Below are 18,354 nucleotides of genomic sequence, written 5' to 3'. Positions count from 1 at the left end.
CTCATGCAAGGATGTGGAGTGTCATCATTGCCTCAATAGAAATAAAATACGACAAGTATCAATGGCCTCGGATGCATGTAAAGTATTATGAAATATAGCTTCAAGTTACTATCATGTACTCAACCTTGCCAATTTGCCCTCTCAAGGAGAAAATGCAATGTGCATTTTAGAAATTTCACTCACTCTCAAAGTATATAAACTCTTGACATAACTCTCAAATCATCAAAACATGCATAGTTTACCATAGGCTTGCTCGAAATTTACACTCTCCTCTACTATGGTGTGATTAAAGATATAAGGTCCGAAAGGTCTTTTCAATAGGTTGTAATGTAGGCTCTTTGGATAGGTGAGGCAATTTTCGGCTAAAGTGACTTTAATTCCCAATATCTTGCTCAACTTCACCAACTTTCTTCCCCAATCTAGCTAGTTCTAGGCTTCCCTAGACTCTTCTCATCTACCAACATTCCACTTTTGTTCTTCACCTCTTTTTCAACCTTCACACACCCTTTCCAATAAATGCCAATTATTAACTATTTCTCACTTTCAATTTTCTTTTCTTTTCTCTCTCTTTTTTTTTTCTATTTCTTTTCTTTCTTTTTCTCCATGCTTTGCATGGTAACATCACTATTCTTTCTTTCTTTTTCTTTTGTTTTTCTACCTCAATAAGCTTCTATTTCATTTGCTAATTCCCCCTTTCAAACTTTCATTTCCTTTTGATTTTTCAAAAATAGAACACAAGAAATCCAACCCCATGGTTTGTCAAAGGAAAGGTTATTGGCTCAAAGTGGGCTAACAAAGATTATTAACATGATAACGGGTAAAAGTAGAATTTGGCTAACAAGGATGGCCTAACGTCCTCCCTTATCTCTATGATCACTATGTAGACTCAAAGAAATCGCGAGCAAGTTCTAGAAACATACGACATGTTTGAGATAAATCACACATTTAGGAACAATATAGGCTCAATTCTCACAAGGTCATTTTGGCAAAAGACAAGGCACCATGTAATTCACTTTAGGCAATTTGAAATGAAAAATCACATGTTCTTTAGCCATATCAACAAGGTTTTCGAAAGTTTTTGCACAAAATCATCATTGGCAACTCCTCCATCATGTCTCACACTCGTTCAAATTTCAATTTTTCTCAACCCTACTATCATCCTAGCCAAGGGAGATAATTCAACACAAAAGGAAACAAGAAAAACAAACCTAAAAAGAAAAACAAAGACACAAACACAAGTGGAACAAGGAAACAAAACCACATAAGTTTACATGCCCACATATCATCATCAAATATCATCAAAAGAATAGGGGTACAGGCCGGGGTATCATCATCAAATAAAGAGGGAGAGAGGTAAAAGAGGGAATCCACTAGACACCCCGCAAACTTATTCCAAGCAAAGCTAGGATAAGTTTGAAAGAGAGTGGATCTCCCATGGACCTTCACTGCGGAGGAGGAGGCGGATGCTGCCACTGGCCACGGAATTCATCGAATCGGGCATTGATGTTGGCCCACTGTGCATTGTTGAAATCAGTGAATTGGGTCCAGTTGGTTTCGAACTGGTCCCATCGCGCTTCATTCTGGACCCAATATTCCTGCTGACGCAACTCCATCCGTGTCAACCTCTCATTGATCGAGCCGTAGTCCTCCTCTTGTCGCTCTTGTCGGCTTCGTGTCCTCTGCGTGCTTGTCCCGGCTTCATCTCCCCCTTGGTAGGTCGGTTGATCCTCACCTTCCTCCTCATTTTCTTCTTCATTCTGCTCGTCCCCCATCTCGATCTCGGGAAAGCCCATGTGGGGCGCTTCATCAACACTCGAGCTCGGGCTCACATCCCTAAATTGCAAGTTCCGCGGATTCACCGCCGTGACTTGTTCGTGGACCGCAGCCTTCATCTTCCAGTTTTCCTTGTGGAAAGGACCGTTCACATAGGTGTTGACGGTGTCCGGGAGGGGGTAATGATCTGCTGCCCTCTGTATCAAATATATCTGCCCTCGTTGGTCCACTCCGACCAGCCTTGTTCTTCTCAGAAAGCCGAAGTCCATCAAGTTGTCACCAATATCGGCGACCAAGCCCCTCGTCGACACTCCCAGATGGAGTGCAATAGCTGACACAACCGCACCGACACAGAGTGTGCCGGTTTTCTTCTTCGAAGCCCTCTCAAGATGTTTGATCATGAAGTGGCCCAAATTCAAGGGAGCCTCCTTGTGCAAAATAGTCCATAACAGGAAGAGCTCGTCTCTCTGCACACTCCCATGCTCATGACGAGCGAAGGGGTAACATACACACGCCTTCTGGAGTAAGCGCAAGGCTGGGTTCCTAATGAGAGAACCCTTTGCCCTGTTGGCGGCGAAGTTGTCATCAACGGTAGTGATGGCCTTCCAGAAGTCATTCGCATTGTGACTGAAGTTAAACGGCTCTCTATACACCTCCCCTGAAAATCCAAAGATCTCCTTGAATTGTGCCATCGTCACTGTGTACTCAGCATTCCTCATACGAAACTTGATGGCAACTATCTCCCTCCTGTTCATGATTACCTCAAGGGTAGACAAGAACTCCAGTGTAAGCCTCTGATAGGAAGGGTTCCTCTGTGCCATGAAGAGCCCATTTAGTTGCCCCTCTTCACATAGCTCATTGAAGCACTGCTCAATGCCCAACCGTCGGATTGTGATAGGGCATGGATATCTAGCTACCCGGTAGGGTAGTTGTGAGAGTTCGGCCCATTTCTTCTTCTCTTCGGCATTCAAATTAACTCCAGAGTGGTTGGGCGCCATCGTTCACTACCTAAAAATTGAGAGTATTAGATCAATTCGACAAGAAACCACAAAGATGCATTAATGTAGACACTCTCCCCCAAACATACTCTATACTAAAAGAACTTCTCATTCATACATTTATCGAGACTAGAATCAACCCCCCATTGTGTCACACAATGTCTCTTCCACAACAATAAACCTCAATCATGCTTAACTCAAACATTCCACCAACATGCATCACTTATCTAACATTGCATCTATGTAGACATCAACAAATCAAAGCATGCTAGTTCCCCACACTCAATAACCACAAACCCATGAAGGAAATTGCACAATTCATGCTCAAAGCAACCATTCAAACCAAATTCATCCTCTAACTAGCAATTAGTCAAGAAATCTCCAAACAAACGAAAGACATGCTAGTTTCCAACCCTCGATTCACCAATAATCATCTAAACACCGACATAAGTAAGAGAAGAATGAAAAAAAATCATACCTTTCGGGCTTAGAGTGATAGAAAACGGATTTCTCTCCTTTTTGCTTGTTCTTGAGTAAATCAACCGATTAATCGGTTCAACCCTTGAATTAGATGGATTGGGAGGATGGTATGTGTGTGAAATCAGTGTAAGTGGAAGATTTGAAGGTGGAGGGGCGAGAGAGAGTAGAGAGGAACGAGAGAGAAATGGGGGTAGGGTTTTGAAAGTGTAAAAACTGACCTGGTTTGCGTCTTTAAATCGCGCAAAGAAATCGCCCGGTCGGGCGATTTGCACTTTGAAAATCGCCCGGTCGGGCGAACTTTCTGGACAATCCCGATTTCATCAAACGCCCGGTCGGGCGATTCGTATTTTGTACATCGCCCGGTCGGGCAATCTTGATTTCTGGAAACGCCCGGTCGGGCGATTTGCACTTTGCAAAACGCCCGGTCGGGCAAACTTTCTGGACAATCTCGATTTCTGTAAACACCCGGTCGGGCGATTTGCACTTTGCAAAACGCCCGGTCGGGCGAACTTTCTGGATTCCAAGTCCATTTCGCCATTTCTCCAGTTTTTTTTTTGTCCGCTTTTCACCCATCAAAGCCTATCTCCTGTTCCACTTAAAACACACAAAACACACCAAAAACAAGAACAAAATAAAAACACACCAAAAACACAAAAGCTATAAATTTTACCTACTAGGGGTTGCCTCCCCCATAGCGCAATTGTTTAACGTCATTTGCCCGACGCTTTGCAAGCTCCACTACTCAATCAAGGCAACCACAAAGACCTCGTCTTGTTGCTCCTTGGTAAAGAACCTCTTGAGATTTTGACCATTTGCCTTGAACGTGCTTCCATCGGGTCCTTTGAGCTCCATTGTGCCATTGCTCATGACCTCCTTGATAGTGAAGGGTCCCGACCACTTAGATTTTAGCTTGCCCGGAAAGAGTCTCAACTTGTGGTTGAAAAGCAACACGGCATCCCCCTTGTGGAATTCACGCCTCTCAATCATCTTGTCGTGATACGTTTTCATTCTCTCCTTGTAGATTGAGGAATTAGCATAAGCTTCATTCCTAAATTCATCAAGTAAATTGAGGTGAAGCTTCCTTTCCTTACCGGCCTTGGTGAAGTCCATGTTCATTTGCCTCACCGCCCAATATGATGAGTGCTTCAATTCAACCGGGAGATGGCATGATTTCCCAAAGACCAATTGATAAGGTGACATCCCGATTGGCGTCTTGTAAGCCGTCCTATACGCCCATAGAGCATCGTCAAGCTTGAGAGCCCAATCTCTACGGTTAGCATTGACACTCTTTTGCAATATTTGTTTGATCTCTCTATTGGCCAACTCGGTTTGACCATTAGCTTGTGGATGATAAGGAGTTGTCACCCGATGCTTCACTCCATGCCTTGCTAAGACCGCCTCTAGCCACCTATTGCGAAAATGAGACCCTCCATCACTTATGATAGCCCGAGGTGCGCCGAATCGCGTGAATATGTTCTTTTGAACGAATTTAATCACCACCTTTGAATCATTAGTTTGGGTAGGAATGGCTTCCACCCACCTTGATACATAGTCAACGGCTAGTAGAATGTATTGGAACCCACTAGATGGAGGAAAGGGCCCCATGAAGTCAATGCCCCACACATCAAACAACTCGACTTCAACAATTGTCGTCAATGGCATCTCCTTCTTCTTAGAAACACCCCCCATTCTCTGGCACTCGTTGCATCTTCTCACGTAGTCCTGGCAGTCTTTGGTGATGGTTGGCCAAAATAGACCACTTTGGAGCACTTTCATAGCAGTCCGGTTAGCTCCAAAATGCCCCCCACTAGGTGCGGTGTGGCAATGCATAATAACGGACTCCCACTCCTCTTGAGGGACACATCTTCTAATCACCATGTCGGCACATCTTCTAAAAAGACAAGGCTCGTCCCAAAAATAGAACTTCACGTCGTGGAAGAACTTCTTCTTTTGATAGTCCTCAAGTCCTTCGGGAATCACCTTAGCAACAAGATAGTTCACAATATTGGCATACCATGCCACTTGACCCTTGGCCACATAAAACAAATGCTCATCCGGGAATTCTTCATTGATGACCAACTTCAATTTTTCCTCTTCACTAGCATGCTCCAATCTTGAAAGATGATCCGCCACCACATTCTCACACCCTTTTCTATCTCGGATTTCCAAATCAAATTCTTGAAGGAGCAAGATCCACCTTATAAGCCTTGGTTTTGCATCTTGCTTAACAAATAGATGGCGGATGGCGGCATGGTCAGTAAAGACAATAGTTTTGGCCCCAATTAGGTAAGGGCGGAACTTGTCAAAAGAGTAGACCACCGCAAGCATTTCCTTCTCGGTAGTGGTGTAGTTAGCTTGAGCCGAATCCAATGTCCTACTAGCATAATATATCACCCGGAATATCTTGTCTCTCTTTTGTCCCAAAGCCGAGCCTACCGCCACATCACTTGCATCACACATGATCTCGAAAGGTTGAGACCAATCGGGGGAGATCAAGATTGGGGCACTCACCAACGCCGCCTTGAGCTTCTCAAATGCCTGCGCACATTCAAGAGTGAAATCAAATCTTACATCTTTAGCTAGTAAATGGCAAAGGGGTCTAGCAATATGTGAAAAATCTTTGATGAAACGCCTATAGAACCCCGCATGGCCTAGGAAGCTCCTCACGGCCTTCTCACTACAAGGATGTGGCAATTGCTCAATGGCAACTATCTTGGCTCTATCCACTTCAAGTCCTCCGGCTGAAATTTTGTGTCCCAACACGATCCCATCACGGACCATAAAATGACATTTCTCCCAATTGAGTACTAGATTGGTCTCCTCACATCTCTGCAAAACTTTGGTTAGATTATCCAAGCAACTATCAAATGTCATACCAAAAACAGAGAAGTCATCCATGAAAACCTCCATAATATTCTCAACCATATCATGAAAAATGGACATCATACATCTTTGAAAAGTAGCCGGGGCATTACAAAGCCCAAAAGACATTCTCCTAAATGCATAGACACCATAAGGACACACAAAAGCCGTCTTATGTTGATCCTCGGGAGCTATCAAAATTTGGTTATATCCCGAATAACCATCGAGAAAACAATAATACTCATGTCCGGCTAACCTATCCAACATTTGATCAATAAATGGAAGGGGGAAGTGATCTTTCCTAGTGGCCAAATTTAAAGCGCGATAATCAATGCAAACTCTCCACCCGGACACCACTCTAGTAGCTATCAACTCATCATTTTTCCCTTTCACCACAGTGGTGCCCCCCTTTTTAGACACCACTTGAGTAGGACTCACCCACTCACTGTCGGATATAGCATATATCATACCGGCATCTAACCATTTCAACACTTCTTTTCTAACCACATCTTGCATAATAGGGTTTAGTCGCCTTTGGTTTTGTACCTTAGGCTTATACCCCTCGTCTAAATGAATTCTATGCATGCAAACGGTTGGGCTTATTCCCTTAATATCCGATATGGACCACCCAATGGCTCTCTTATGCTTCCTAAGAACTCTCAACAATTTATCCAACTCGAAACTAGAGAGAGAAGATGATACAATTACCGGAAAAGTGTCATTCCCTCCAAGAAAGGCATATCGCAAGTGTAGTGGAAGTGGCTTCAACTCAAGCTTCTTGTTTTCCCCATCTTTATTGCTATCTTCACTTCCACTCCTAAGAGGTAGAAATTGTGGACGAAGTGATCTAGGGATTTCTTTAGCCGAGTCCAAAGCACCTACAAATTCCAACAACTCGGGGTTAGCATCCAAAACATCAAAAGAATGAGAAGAATACATGGAATGAGAAATGCATCTCTCTAATTGATCATCCAAGTAAGAGGTCGGTGTCACTCCTCCAACACACTCATCCATCACGGTCACAACATTGCAATGTTGTAGGCTTCCTCCCGGTTCCGCATCATGCCTCTTTAAGGCCTCATATATCGAAAATGTCACGCTCTCATCATTGAGACGAAGTGTAAGTTCCCCTTTTGAAACATCGATCATGGCCTTCCCGGTGGCAAGGAACGGTCTTCCCAAAATAAGAGGTACAATTCTATCCTCTTCCATGTCCAACACCACGAAGTCAACGGGGAATATGAACTCATTCACCCTCACCAATATATCTTCTGCTATGCCCGAGGGATATGCCACCGATCTATCCGCCATTTGCAAAGTAATGCTAGTCGATCTCAATTTACCAATATTCAACTTGTTGAAGAAGGACAATGGCATAAGATTAATGCTAGCCCCTAGATCGCACAAGGCATTCCCCACAAAGCAATTTCCAATAGTGCACTCAATAGTGAAGCTTCCCGGATCTTGCATTTTGGCCGGCAACTTCCTTTGAATAATTGCACTGCAACTCTCCGTCAAGTTGACCGTCTCATAGTGCCCCCATTTCCTTTTTTGTGATACCACATCCTTGAGGAACTTTGCATAACTTGGCATTTGTTGAAGTGCTTCAACAAGAGGGATGTTAATTTGAACTTTCCTAAAGATATCCAAAAATCTTGAAAATTGTTCATCCTTCTTTTTCTTTTGCATCATTTGAGGGAAAGGAAGTTTAACTTCCGTGGGCTTAGGAGGAACTATTGTCTCGGCTTGATCTTTTGGTGGGCTCTTCGTTGATGCCTCCACTTCTATTGTCTCTTCTTCTTCGGGTTGCACAATAGCTTCCTTTTCGGGCATAGGGGGGCTCTTATAGCTTGTTCCACTCCTCAAATTGATAGCCTTGCAATCCTTTGGGTTAGGAATGGTGTTGCTTGGGAATTGCCCCGGTTGATGAAGTTGGCCCACGGCTTGGGCAATTTGACTCATTTGATGCTCCAAAGCCCCCATTCTCGTGGTGACCTCCACTACCGCCGTCTCAACCTTATCAATTCTCTTAGTAGATTGTGTCATGATTCCATCGGTCTTCTCCATTAGAGCTTTTAGAAGCTCATGGGTGACATCATCACTTGAAGGTTTAGAATTGGTGGGCACATTAGCGGCCCCACTTGTCGACCCACTAGGTGTAGGGAAACGAGGTGGTGGAGGTGGTTGGATAGCATTGTTTGGATTGCCATAAGAAAGGTTTGGATGTGCATTGAAGGGTGAGCGATAGCCTTGGTAATTACCACCCCCATTGTTAGGGCGATAGTTGTAGAAGTTCCTTTGATTCCCTCCTTGATGCACATAATTGACATCTTCCACGGTATGTAAAGGCTCTCCCATAGGTGCCACTCCCAAACTAAGGCCATCCACCTTTTGATTCAACAACATCATTTGTTGGTTGAGAAGATTGAATGCATCCGAATCCGCAAACCGAAGCCACCGGCATTGAACTATCTCGGCCCGAGCTCCAACCCTTGCTAGTATAGGCAAGCCTTTGAAGCATCTTCTTGCACTCCTCGACCCCCTTGTCCAAGAATGAACCCCCCGAACCAAAGTCTAATTGACTCTTGATAAACTCCGAGCATCCATTGTAGAAGAGGCTCACTTGATGGCCCGGAGATAACCCATGGTTGGGGCATTTCTTTAGCAAGGCGTTGAATCTCTCCCAAGCCTCGAACATAGACTCTTGGCCCTTCATTTTAAAGTGGGAGATCTCTGCTTGGAGGTTGAGAGTGGAGCTTAGAGGGAAGAATCGATCCAAAAACTTTTGGGCTAAGTCGTCCCAACTTGTAACCGAGCCCGGCTCAAGGTTATCAAACCAATCTCTAGCATATCCCGACAATGAGAATGGAAATAGCCTAAGTTTGATTGTATCGTCGGGAACCCCATTAAGCTTAGTTGTATTGGCAATCTCTAAGAATTTAGATAAGTGCCTATTAGGATCCTCCGTGGGCCTTCCCGAGAAAACACGTTGCTCCACAAATTGAATCAATCCTGTCTTCAACTCAAAATTGTTGGCATTCACCCTTGTATCATAGGGTGGATGTGGGATATTGACGTTCCCAAATGCGTCTCTAACCGGAGCCTCTCGCCTCCTTTCCTCCTCTCTTTCCCTTCTCATCTCCGCCATTTCTTGTTGTAGTTGGAGAATGATTTGGTCTTGATTTAATAGAGGTGGAGGTGGAGGGGGAATTCCCTCATTGTTCCCATGTGGATTTTCCATTGGCTCAACTTGATGTTGAGCTCTTGCTCTTCTCCTTCGTCCTCCTCTTCTTCTATTGGCGGCTTCTATCTCTAAATTAATCGGCTCAAGGGGTAAACGACTTGAGCGCGTGAGCATAAAAACCTACACAACACAAGAGAGGAAACAAAGTCAAAATAGAGCTAAACTAGAAAACTAAACTAAATAATTAAAGCAAGTAAAATGTCTAAACTAGTATTCTCTATCTTTTCACAATATCAAACACAAAAGCAAATTTAGTCCCCGGCAACGGCGCCAAAAACTTGACTCGTGCTAATTTAGTATTCAAAAGCGTCACCCGCAAGTGTACGAGTTAAGTAGCACGTGGTAAGCTAAATTATCGATCCACGGAGACTAAAAGCCGGTTTGAATACTATGATGTAACTTTGAACACTATCTAGACTAATAAAATGGGTTTTTGGTTTTCTTAACTAAGATCAAAGAACAAATAAGCTAGTAAGACAATTAACTAAGAAAAACAAACAAACAAAGATAGGTTTTCACACAAATTGGGAAAGTATAGGGAAATGGATCCGTTAGAATGGATCAAGGATTTCATCTATGGGTCATGCTCATCTATTGGGCCTCAAATGCGGTTAGGAAAGTCGGGATAATCGGTTAGACCCCCTCTCGGGTGCATCTAACACGTGGGTCAATCTCTAGTGTAGGAGTCTCGTCCATACAATTCGAGATTGACTCCAAAGCACAACGGACCCAAGCCCTCTCTCTAGCTTATGCATCTCTCGATTACATATAATGCACGGAGTTGTTGATTACACATCTATCCTAATCTTGTATTTCTCAATAACATCAATTAGGTACAAGATTTATCTAATTGGTAGCTAAGCAATTAGATATTAAAAGACCAAGGTTCAACAAAACCAACAAAAGAGATAGATACGCATTCAACCATAGATTCAATCCATACAATCCATTCAAACTTCACCAAATCCCTACTAAAAGCTTAGCTACTCATAGTCAAAGCTAACATAAAAGCAAAAACAAGGAAAACAAAGCTACACATAATAGAAATGATACTAGAACTCCCTATGGTGGAATTGATGGTGGGGGGTCTCCTTCCTCCAATCTCTTGGAAATGGGAAGCTCCTTGACTTCAAATCCTCTCAAAACCTTACTTTCTTGCTAAGATTCGTGGTGTGGGAGTTAGGGTTTGGAAATGAGTGAGAACCCTTTTATATCCGGAGTAAGAAAGAGGCAAAGTTGGCAACAGTGACAAATCGCCCGGTCGGGCGATCTGTAAGTCGGAATATGCCCGGTCGGGCGATCTGGGTAAATCGCGATGAGGCTTCAAACGCCCGGTCGGGCGTTTTGTTGGATGAAAAACGCCCGGTCGGGCGAACTTTCTGTTTTCTTCGGCTTGCGCCCGACCGGGCGTTTTTTATATGAAATTCGCCCGGTCGGGCGAACATTCTGTGGTCAGCCCGTTCGCTCCGTTTTGCCCGTTTTAGACCTGTTCTTGCATCAAAACTCCGACAAACTTGTTAACTCTAAAAAATAGCTGAAAAGTGGGTGAAACATATACTTTATACCTCAAAAGATTCAACAACATGTGTTAATCACCCATCTAAACATCCTAAACTATGAGTTTGTCAATCCATCGTAACCGGGAGGAAGCCGCCGCAAGGTTAGTACGAGACTACTTCTGCGATAACCCGGTTTGGGGAGATACGTACTTCCGTCGCCGTTTCCGCATGGGGAAACCGTTATTTCTCCACATCGCGAATACTTTGGCAGCCCGGGAAGAGTTCTTCCAGGAAGGGTTCGACGCGGTCGGCCGTCCCAGCCACACGACGCTGCAGAAATGTACTGCAGCAATCCGCCAGCTTGCGACTGGACAAACGGCCGACATGTTCGACGAATACCTCCACATCGGAGACAGCACTGGGCGAATGTGATTGCTCAAATTCTGCCAAGGCATCCGGGCAGCCTTCACCGACGAATTTCTCCGAAGGCCAAGCACGACCGATTGTCAGTTCATGCTCAACCTTCACGAAACAGTGCACGGATTCCCCGGGATGCTCGGCAACGTCGATTGCATGCACTGGCAATGGAAGAATTGCCCGGTGGCGTGGAAGGGGTCCTACACGAGCGGCCACAAAGGCACCCACCCAACCGTTATACTTGAGGCCGTTGCCGACTACCGCCTTTGGATCTGGCACGCGTACTTCGGGGTCCCCGGGTCGAACAACGACGTAAACGTGCTCCACCAGTCCGACCTCTTGACCGAAGTTTTGGATGGTAAAGCGCCGGCCATCAACTTCGTCGCCAACAACCGGCTTTATAAAATGGGGTACTATCTCGCCGATGGCATCTACCCGAAGTAGCCTACCTTCGTGAAGACGTGCAGTGGGTCTGCGAACCCAAAACAGACTCTTTTTGCGCAGAAGCAGGAGGCTGCTCGCAAGGATGTGGAGAGGGCGTTCGGGGTTCTCCAAGCGCGCTTCAACATCATCAAAGCCCCGGCTCGTACGTGGTTCATGGAAAACATGGTCGACATCATGTATACGTGCATAATCTTGCACAACATGATTGTCCAAGACGAAGGACCCGAGGCGGGAAATTGGTTCGACGACGAATCCCCCGGAAGCTCAACCGCAAGTAGTCCGCCTCGAAGTGGAGCGCATCCGTCTATACAAGAACGGTTATCTATTCGTGCAAGGACACGCGACTCTAGTGCCCACACCCAACTCCAACATGATCTAATTGAGCACATTTGGGCAAATTTTGGCGGATGAAATTATTAAAATTGTGTACTTTTATTTTTTTAGGATTTTAATTGTGTGCTTTTTATTTTTTTACGTTTAAGTTGTAATTTTTTTTAATGTTGTGTGCTTTTTTAATAAAGTGTGTTTGTTTTTTAAAGTGTGTTTATTTAAATTGAATTGGGTTTAAAATAAAAAAAAATGAAATTGAATGAATAGTAATTTAAGGAACGGTTAAGGAACGGTTAAGGAACGGAGGGTTACAGGTTCCGTTCCTTAGTTAAGGAATAGAGTAAAAAAGTACAGTGGGGCCCTCAAATAGTGGTTTAAGGAACGGTATAGGAACGGTATAGGAACAGCGTTGTGGATGGCCTTACATTTTTCCTTCTCGTTCCGTCCTTCACTCCCCTCTTGATCAAAAACCCAAAATTAAACTATTTTACTGCTTTTTAGTAAGGTTTACTAGTTTTAGCAATTAATCTTCTCCATGTGGGTTCGACACATTTTATACTGAATTGAACTCTGTACACTTGCAGAAGTGGTATTTTTAGAGAATTATTACTCATTCTGTGTACTTAAATTGCACCCTATAAATCACAACAATGTCACATTACGAAATGGATCATATGAGAAATGATAAATCAAGTTTGAACTTTCCTTGTATATTGTACTCCCTCCGTCCCATAAAAATATATATGCATTTGAAATAACATGACAATTAATGCACAATTGGTAAAGTAAGAGAGATGAGGAAAATAGTAGTTAAAGTAATGTTAGTGAATTGTGAGACACACATTATTATTTGTGTTTAATAAGTTTATTTGGTAGACAAGTTGTAAATAAATTGATGTAAATGATAAATTGGGGACAATTTTTCATGAATGGAAATACACATATTTTTATGGAACAAACGGAAATGGAAACTGCACATATTTTTATGGGACGGATGAGGTATTTTGTTTCCTCTATAAATAGAGAATATAGATATATTACCAATATACGCGCTCTGTCCCAACTAAGCTGAGTCAAAACTTTTGGAAATGAAGATTAAGAAATTGTATTGAAAAAGTAGGAGAAATGAATAAAATAGAAAAGATAAATAGAGAGTAAAATATGTGATGAGATAAAATAAGAGTGATTAGATGTTTTATTTTTTTTTAAAAATAAAATAATTCAACTTAGTTCGGACATAAAATAAAATATAACTCAAATTAGTAGAGACAGATGGCTCCCTTCATCCCAGCTATAATGTTATCTACTATATATCTCTCGATTACCATCTAAGATTCACGCCAGTCATCACATGAGAAAATTCCAGTTCTAGTGCTAAATAACACAAATAAAATATAAAATCATATCAACATATGTAACTAAAATATGTAGGCGATTGTAGATTTTTAATTGTAAGAGTTCTAAGTTTATTTAAATAAGATAATTGTGAATTTAAAAAAATTGATGATTAAAATTTTAAAAATTCAAGATGAACTAGAATTTTCCATATTTCATAAACTCAGCAACAATTTCACCAAATTTTATAATATTCTCAATCGTACCATAATTTCAAATTAAGGGGAAGTTGTGTATGACGCCCCATAGTCAATCAATCGTGTCTTTATATAATACTACATTTCATGTCAGTAAATTCATACACATAGCATGCTAAACATTTTAGCTATGAAACAACCGAAAAAATGTTCAAATTTATGATATAATAATAATTTACCATTTTATAAACTACTAAGTTGATTTGAAATTTAGTAAACTTGATGATATTTTGAATAATTTTAATAATAATAATAAGAGTATAAAACCTAGAATCACCAATGGCGCCAAACAATTGGGAAAAAGGCGCGAAACCCTTTGATATAAAATGCCTTTTAACCTTCTAAAATCTCAACACACACAGCAAGAGCAAGAGCAAGATCAAGATCAAGATCGGCAGAGGCGCTAATCTTTAGAGGCGACAAAATGATGTTCGAGAGCAGCCAATTCGACTCCACGCCCGGCTTCGTCTCTTCGCAGACCGCCGATCCATCTCCCTCCTCTGCCAAGGTAAATCTATCAGCACAAATCAAAACCCTACTAAATTCACCTTTTTTATTTATTTCATCATTCTCGATTTTTCCCTAGACTCGAGATGCCCAGCCGATGTATCCGGTAACGGTGAAGCAAATCGTGGAGGCGACTCCATCGGACGGCGACAAGTCGGATATCCTCATCGACGGCATCAGCGTCTACAATGTGCGTTCCTTGGTATCTTAGAATTACTGTTCTCCGATTGTATGATTCAGTTTTGTTGAAATTGCTATTTTGTTTTTTGGTTTCGATATCGATTTATTTAAAGTACTGCAAATTAAATCATCTAATTAAGGAAATCTGCTGATTAATGGTGCTGATGTTCTGAAACGGATCGGTGAGAGAAGATATCATCTAGAAGTTGTGTGCATTTCACGAACCTTAATGAACTGACTCGTAATCACTCAACTGTTATTTGTCTTGCAAGTTGAGAGTAAGTTCATGAAGTGTATTTCTGATACATGTAATTTTTCAGGTGAAATTGGTGGGAATGGTATTTGACAAAACAGCAAAGGTTACTGATGTATCATTCGTGATTGATGATGGTACAGGGCGTATTGGCTGCAAGAGATGGTTGAGTTCTCTTATTTGTTAATCCTTAGTGCTAGCTTTTGTTACCATTGCTTCATAGTTTTTTTATGTTTGTTTGTTATTTGGGCAGGGTTAATGATGCACAGGACACTCAGGAAGTGGAGGAATTAACGTAACTTTTCGTTTGGAAAAACAAACTCTTTTCTTGTGATTGTGATTTTCTTTTAGGTTTGACTAAAAAACCTTTATGCTATGTGGCAGAGATGGGATTTATGTACGAGTTCATGGCCATTTGAGCAGTTATAAAGGGAAAAAGGAAATTGTTCTTTATGCCATCAGGTGATTGGCTACCTGAAAAATTGATTGTTTCTTTATCACTTTGATTGTTTGTAGGAAGAAGTACATTTCTACTTTAGGTGTTATGTGTAGTTGCACACAGGGATGCTTCTCTTGGTACATAGTTTGTACCCCAGAAGCAAGCTTCTCCATTATTTTTATGTCTGAAAGATCGGGATGAATGATGTATAGTAACACTAAACCAACATAAATATTTATTAAGTGGGATATAGTAAATGTGCATGATAAAGCAATTACAGGTATGTACTTTTGCAGGGGTAAAAGGAAAAGGTTTGTTAGCTGGTCGGTTAGTATACATATCGTAATGTTTAGCAAAGGTCACATGCCATGATTGTATTTTCAAACCGTGCTTTCTGGTACAGGACCCATATATTGTAACATTATTTCCTTTCAGTCTTCTCTGATTTGATCATCCATGAGAAATTTTATAGATAAATAGGATTAGCACGGGTTATGGTGTTCTTACCCGATATCAAGGGTTTTGCATGTAGAAGCCAATTAGTAATAATAAAGAGTAAACCTGTAGCCAGTTGAAAGTATTAATCGATGAATGTGATAAACCAACTCCTTGTTTACTGCCTTCCAGAATTGGAGATGCTATTGCTTAACCTTTTTAGTATCTTCAACACATCTTCCCTTCGTTCTTAACTACTCTGTTATGTTCAGGCCCGTGAAAGGTTACAATGAGATCGCATACCATTTCGTTGAATGTGCTCATGCTCACTGTACAAACACCAAATTACAGGTATTTTTACATATGCTTCTAATGCATGAAAGAAGTGATACTGTTTCAATATGTAATCGAAGTGATAATAATCTACCAACTTTTGTGGCTCATCACAGAAGAATGGTTCTGTTACTTTAGCTTCGTCAACTGCCACTACTCCTAACAATGGGCAGCAAGCCATCACGTCAAGTCAAGTTGGTTCCTCACAACATCATTCTTTTCTGTTTGTTCAAGATAATCCCATGCAGCAAACTCATTTCATCGACTACCTATCCCTTTCACCATTTAGGTTTCTCAAGACCACAGCATGGATGGACTAGGGAGCATCGACAAGATGGTTTTGGACTATCTCCAACTGCCCACATCTAAGTAAGTCATGCAGTTTGATTCTCTTTGTCGACATAGGTTAGCCTATTCCTGTTTTGGCTTCAAATTTACGTGTTTTTCCAGGCTCACCACAGAAATAATTATACTCATACTTGGATTGAAAAAATAGAGTTTCAAGTATTGAATATGGGATAGATCAATAATATTACCATATGATACACCAACTTAAAGCATACCCTAGAAATCATGACATTGATCTACTTCCTGTCTGCAATACTGCAGTTTTTGTAATGGTATTGACTCACTGTCCATAGCACTGCAGTTGAAACCTTTACTTCATTCTAGACATTGTTGATCTACTGGATCTACTCGATAACAAGAGCTGGATTTGTAACTTGCAAATGTGTTCATTTTCTCATCCTGGAAGTATTGTACTATGTTCATTTTTCTTGTCTAAGATTGAACTCTCAAATCTGTGTTGTATTTCAGTGCAAAGGAACAGGGCATCCATCGGAATGAAATCGCTCAAAAACTAAAAATCTCCCAGGAAAAGATTGCGTATGCGCCTGTCTCTCTTTCTACACATAAATGAATATTTATAGATGGATTCTTGTTTACTCGTGTGTTTTATCTTTACCAGAGAAACAATGGAATCTCTTGAATCAGAAGGGCTGGTGTACTCAACCATTGACGAATTCCACTACAAGTCAGTCTCAGCATGAGTTTGGATTTGGTCTAAAGCATAGTATTATTCTAAGTTTGTGAAGAACACTTAATTCTAGCTTTTGAAGAATGAAGATTGTTAACTACTGGGACTAGTCTATGATGACGCTTGCTTCTATTATATCTAAATGCTAATTCTCGTTTTAGCAATATTATGTTTTTAATATTTTTTTTATAATGGTTTGTTGTGATTTATCATTTGTCTATGTGATGAAGTAGCAAATAGTAGCTCCGTCCATCTTGCGTTAAGTACGGACATCTCCATTTTCTTTTCTTTGATTCTCTATTATTCCATGAAGTACAAGTGATACATTATGCGGATTGAATTGCTATTGGTAATGACCCTACCCAATAACATTAAACCCGAACTTGATCCTATTAAGGGTTGGATTGTTACCGGGTCAATCTAATAACAATCTAATTCAAAATGACCCAACCCCATAACAATCTAATCTAATGAAATTTAACTTGGTATCTAACCCGAACTTGGCCTGTTATGGGATGCGTTGTTATCGGGTGAACATGAAAATAACCTAATTTAATAAATCTAATCTGAACTCATCCTATTAAAGAAATTCTCCATTCGAATATGAACTCGACTACTTGTTATGTTATCTTCAAATCCGAACACAATTCTCATTTAACACGGACCCGATACAATATACTGCTCCCTCCGTCCCACAATAATAGTTAATCTTATTGTGGCACGAGTTTTAAGAAATGTAAAGAATAGTGGCTTGAAAAGGTTAGTGGGATAAAAAACCCACTTTTTTATATTGGTTTAAAGTAAAATGTGAGTGAAATAAGTTAGTGTAATGTGGGACCTACTTACCATTTATGGTAAAATTGAAGTGTGACTCTTATTGTGGGGGACCGACCAAAATGACAAAGTGTGACTCTTATTATGGGACGGAGGGAGTAATACAAATTGGCATGACACGACAACAAAACAATAACAACAGAAACATTAATTACATGATTAAAACATGATATTAAACGACTAAAACACAATATTATACTTTATTTTTAACATAATTTACACGATGAAAATTGATTTACATACTTTAAACATGATTTAAGCAAACATAGAGAATAAAATTAAATTATAACTTCCTATAAAATAATAATAATTAAATAATATTATTTTTAATCAGGTTACTTGAATCCAACTTAATTCAACCTGAAATTATCGGGTTTCTAAAGGGTCAACTTGAGAAGGATACGAACTCAATAAAACCTGATACAAAATCAATAATTTTAACCATGTTCATATCGGATTTTCATGTCGTGTAAAAAATTGCACCCTCTAGAGCATATATGTTTACACCATATGTCAGGAACTTAATGGTTAAGTTGTTAGGCCGTTTACTAAAAGGTTAGTGCTTCAATCCTCAATTTATTTTCTTTATCCATTATTCCTTTCTTTATTTTATCAAATTATATTACTTCTTATTAAAATAAACTCTTAAATACTTTATAAAATTAAACTTCCAATAGTTTACCTATATTATTTATCAT

At 40.8% G+C, this 18,354-nt stretch overlaps 3 protein-coding genes and 1 non-coding gene across 4 annotated transcripts; 2 read left to right on the top strand and 2 right to left on the bottom strand.

Annotated features, from left to right (window-relative positions):
* Nucleotides 1-1,239: 1,239 nt before the first annotated feature.
* On the bottom strand, nucleotides 1,240-3,505 carry LOC121753155. The gene is made up of 2 exons (XM_042148352.1): nucleotides 3,250-3,505; nucleotides 1,240-2,781 (listed from the first exon to the last, which is right to left on the bottom strand). Exon 2 carries the CDS (start codon nucleotides 2,769-2,771, stop codon nucleotides 1,443-1,445), a length of 1,329 nt encoding a protein of 442 aa, XP_042004286.1. The 5' UTR covers nucleotides 2,772-2,781; nucleotides 3,250-3,505; the 3' UTR covers nucleotides 1,240-1,442.
* Nucleotides 3,506-3,806: 301 nt separating this feature from the next.
* On the bottom strand, nucleotides 3,807-8,549 carry LOC121751872. Its single transcript, XM_042146664.1, has 2 exons — nucleotides 6,822-8,549; nucleotides 3,807-5,789 (listed from the first exon to the last, which is right to left on the bottom strand). Exons 1-2 carry the CDS (start codon nucleotides 8,520-8,522, stop codon nucleotides 3,990-3,992), a joined length of 3,501 nt encoding a protein of 1,166 aa, XP_042002598.1. The 5' UTR covers nucleotides 8,523-8,549; the 3' UTR covers nucleotides 3,807-3,989.
* Nucleotides 8,550-8,752: 203 nt separating this feature from the next.
* Nucleotides 8,753-8,859, top strand: LOC121753469. The gene has a single exon (XR_006040443.1). It is a non-coding gene; the product is annotated as a small nucleolar RNA R71 (small nucleolar RNA).
* Nucleotides 8,860-14,006: 5,147 nt separating this feature from the next.
* On the top strand, nucleotides 14,007-16,986 carry LOC121750491 (replication protein A 32 kDa subunit A-like). The gene is made up of 10 exons (XM_042145028.1): nucleotides 14,007-14,147; nucleotides 14,226-14,336; nucleotides 14,647-14,744; nucleotides 14,833-14,874; nucleotides 14,964-15,041; nucleotides 15,726-15,804; nucleotides 15,903-15,980; nucleotides 16,076-16,155; nucleotides 16,603-16,671; nucleotides 16,754-16,986. Exons 1-10 carry the CDS (start codon nucleotides 14,064-14,066, stop codon nucleotides 16,833-16,835), a joined length of 801 nt encoding a protein of 266 aa, XP_042000962.1. The 5' UTR covers nucleotides 14,007-14,063; the 3' UTR covers nucleotides 16,836-16,986.
* The last annotated feature ends 1,368 nt before the right edge of the window (nucleotides 16,987-18,354 follow it).

Source organism: Salvia splendens, chromosome 10 (assembly GCF_004379255.2).
Source record: "Salvia splendens isolate huo1 chromosome 10, SspV2, whole genome shotgun sequence".
Taxonomy (NCBI): domain Eukaryota; kingdom Viridiplantae; phylum Streptophyta; class Magnoliopsida; order Lamiales; family Lamiaceae; genus Salvia; species Salvia splendens.
The sequence above is the reverse complement of the archived record's forward strand: the minus strand, read 5'-3'. Positions and strand labels throughout refer to the sequence as shown.

What these genes read in the sequence shown, in the direction of transcription:
- LOC121753155 (XM_042148352.1), bottom strand. Translation starts at nt 2,771, where the DNA reads ATGGCGCCCAACCACTCTGGAGTTAATTTGAATGCCGAAGAGAAGAAG.
- LOC121751872 (XM_042146664.1), bottom strand. Translation starts at nt 8,522, where the DNA reads ATGATGTTGTTGAATCAAAAGGTGGATGGCCTTAGTTTGGGAGTGGCA. An exon ending in GAGGGAATGACACTTTTCCG is followed by an intron (nt 5,790 to 6,821) that starts GTAATTGTATCA and finishes GAATGTGCGCAG; the next exon opens with GCATTTGAGAAGCTCAAGGC.
- LOC121750491 (XM_042145028.1), top strand. Translation starts at nt 14,064, where the DNA reads ATGATGTTCGAGAGCAGCCAATTCGACTCCACGCCCGGCTTCGTCTCT. An exon ending in ACGGCATCAGCGTCTACAAT is followed by an intron (nt 14,337 to 14,646) that starts GTGCGTTCCTTG and finishes GTAATTTTTCAG; the next exon opens with GTGAAATTGGTGGGAATGGT. An exon ending in ATTGTTCTTTATGCCATCAG is followed by an intron (nt 15,042 to 15,725) that starts GTGATTGGCTAC and finishes TGTTATGTTCAG; the next exon opens with GCCCGTGAAAGGTTACAATG.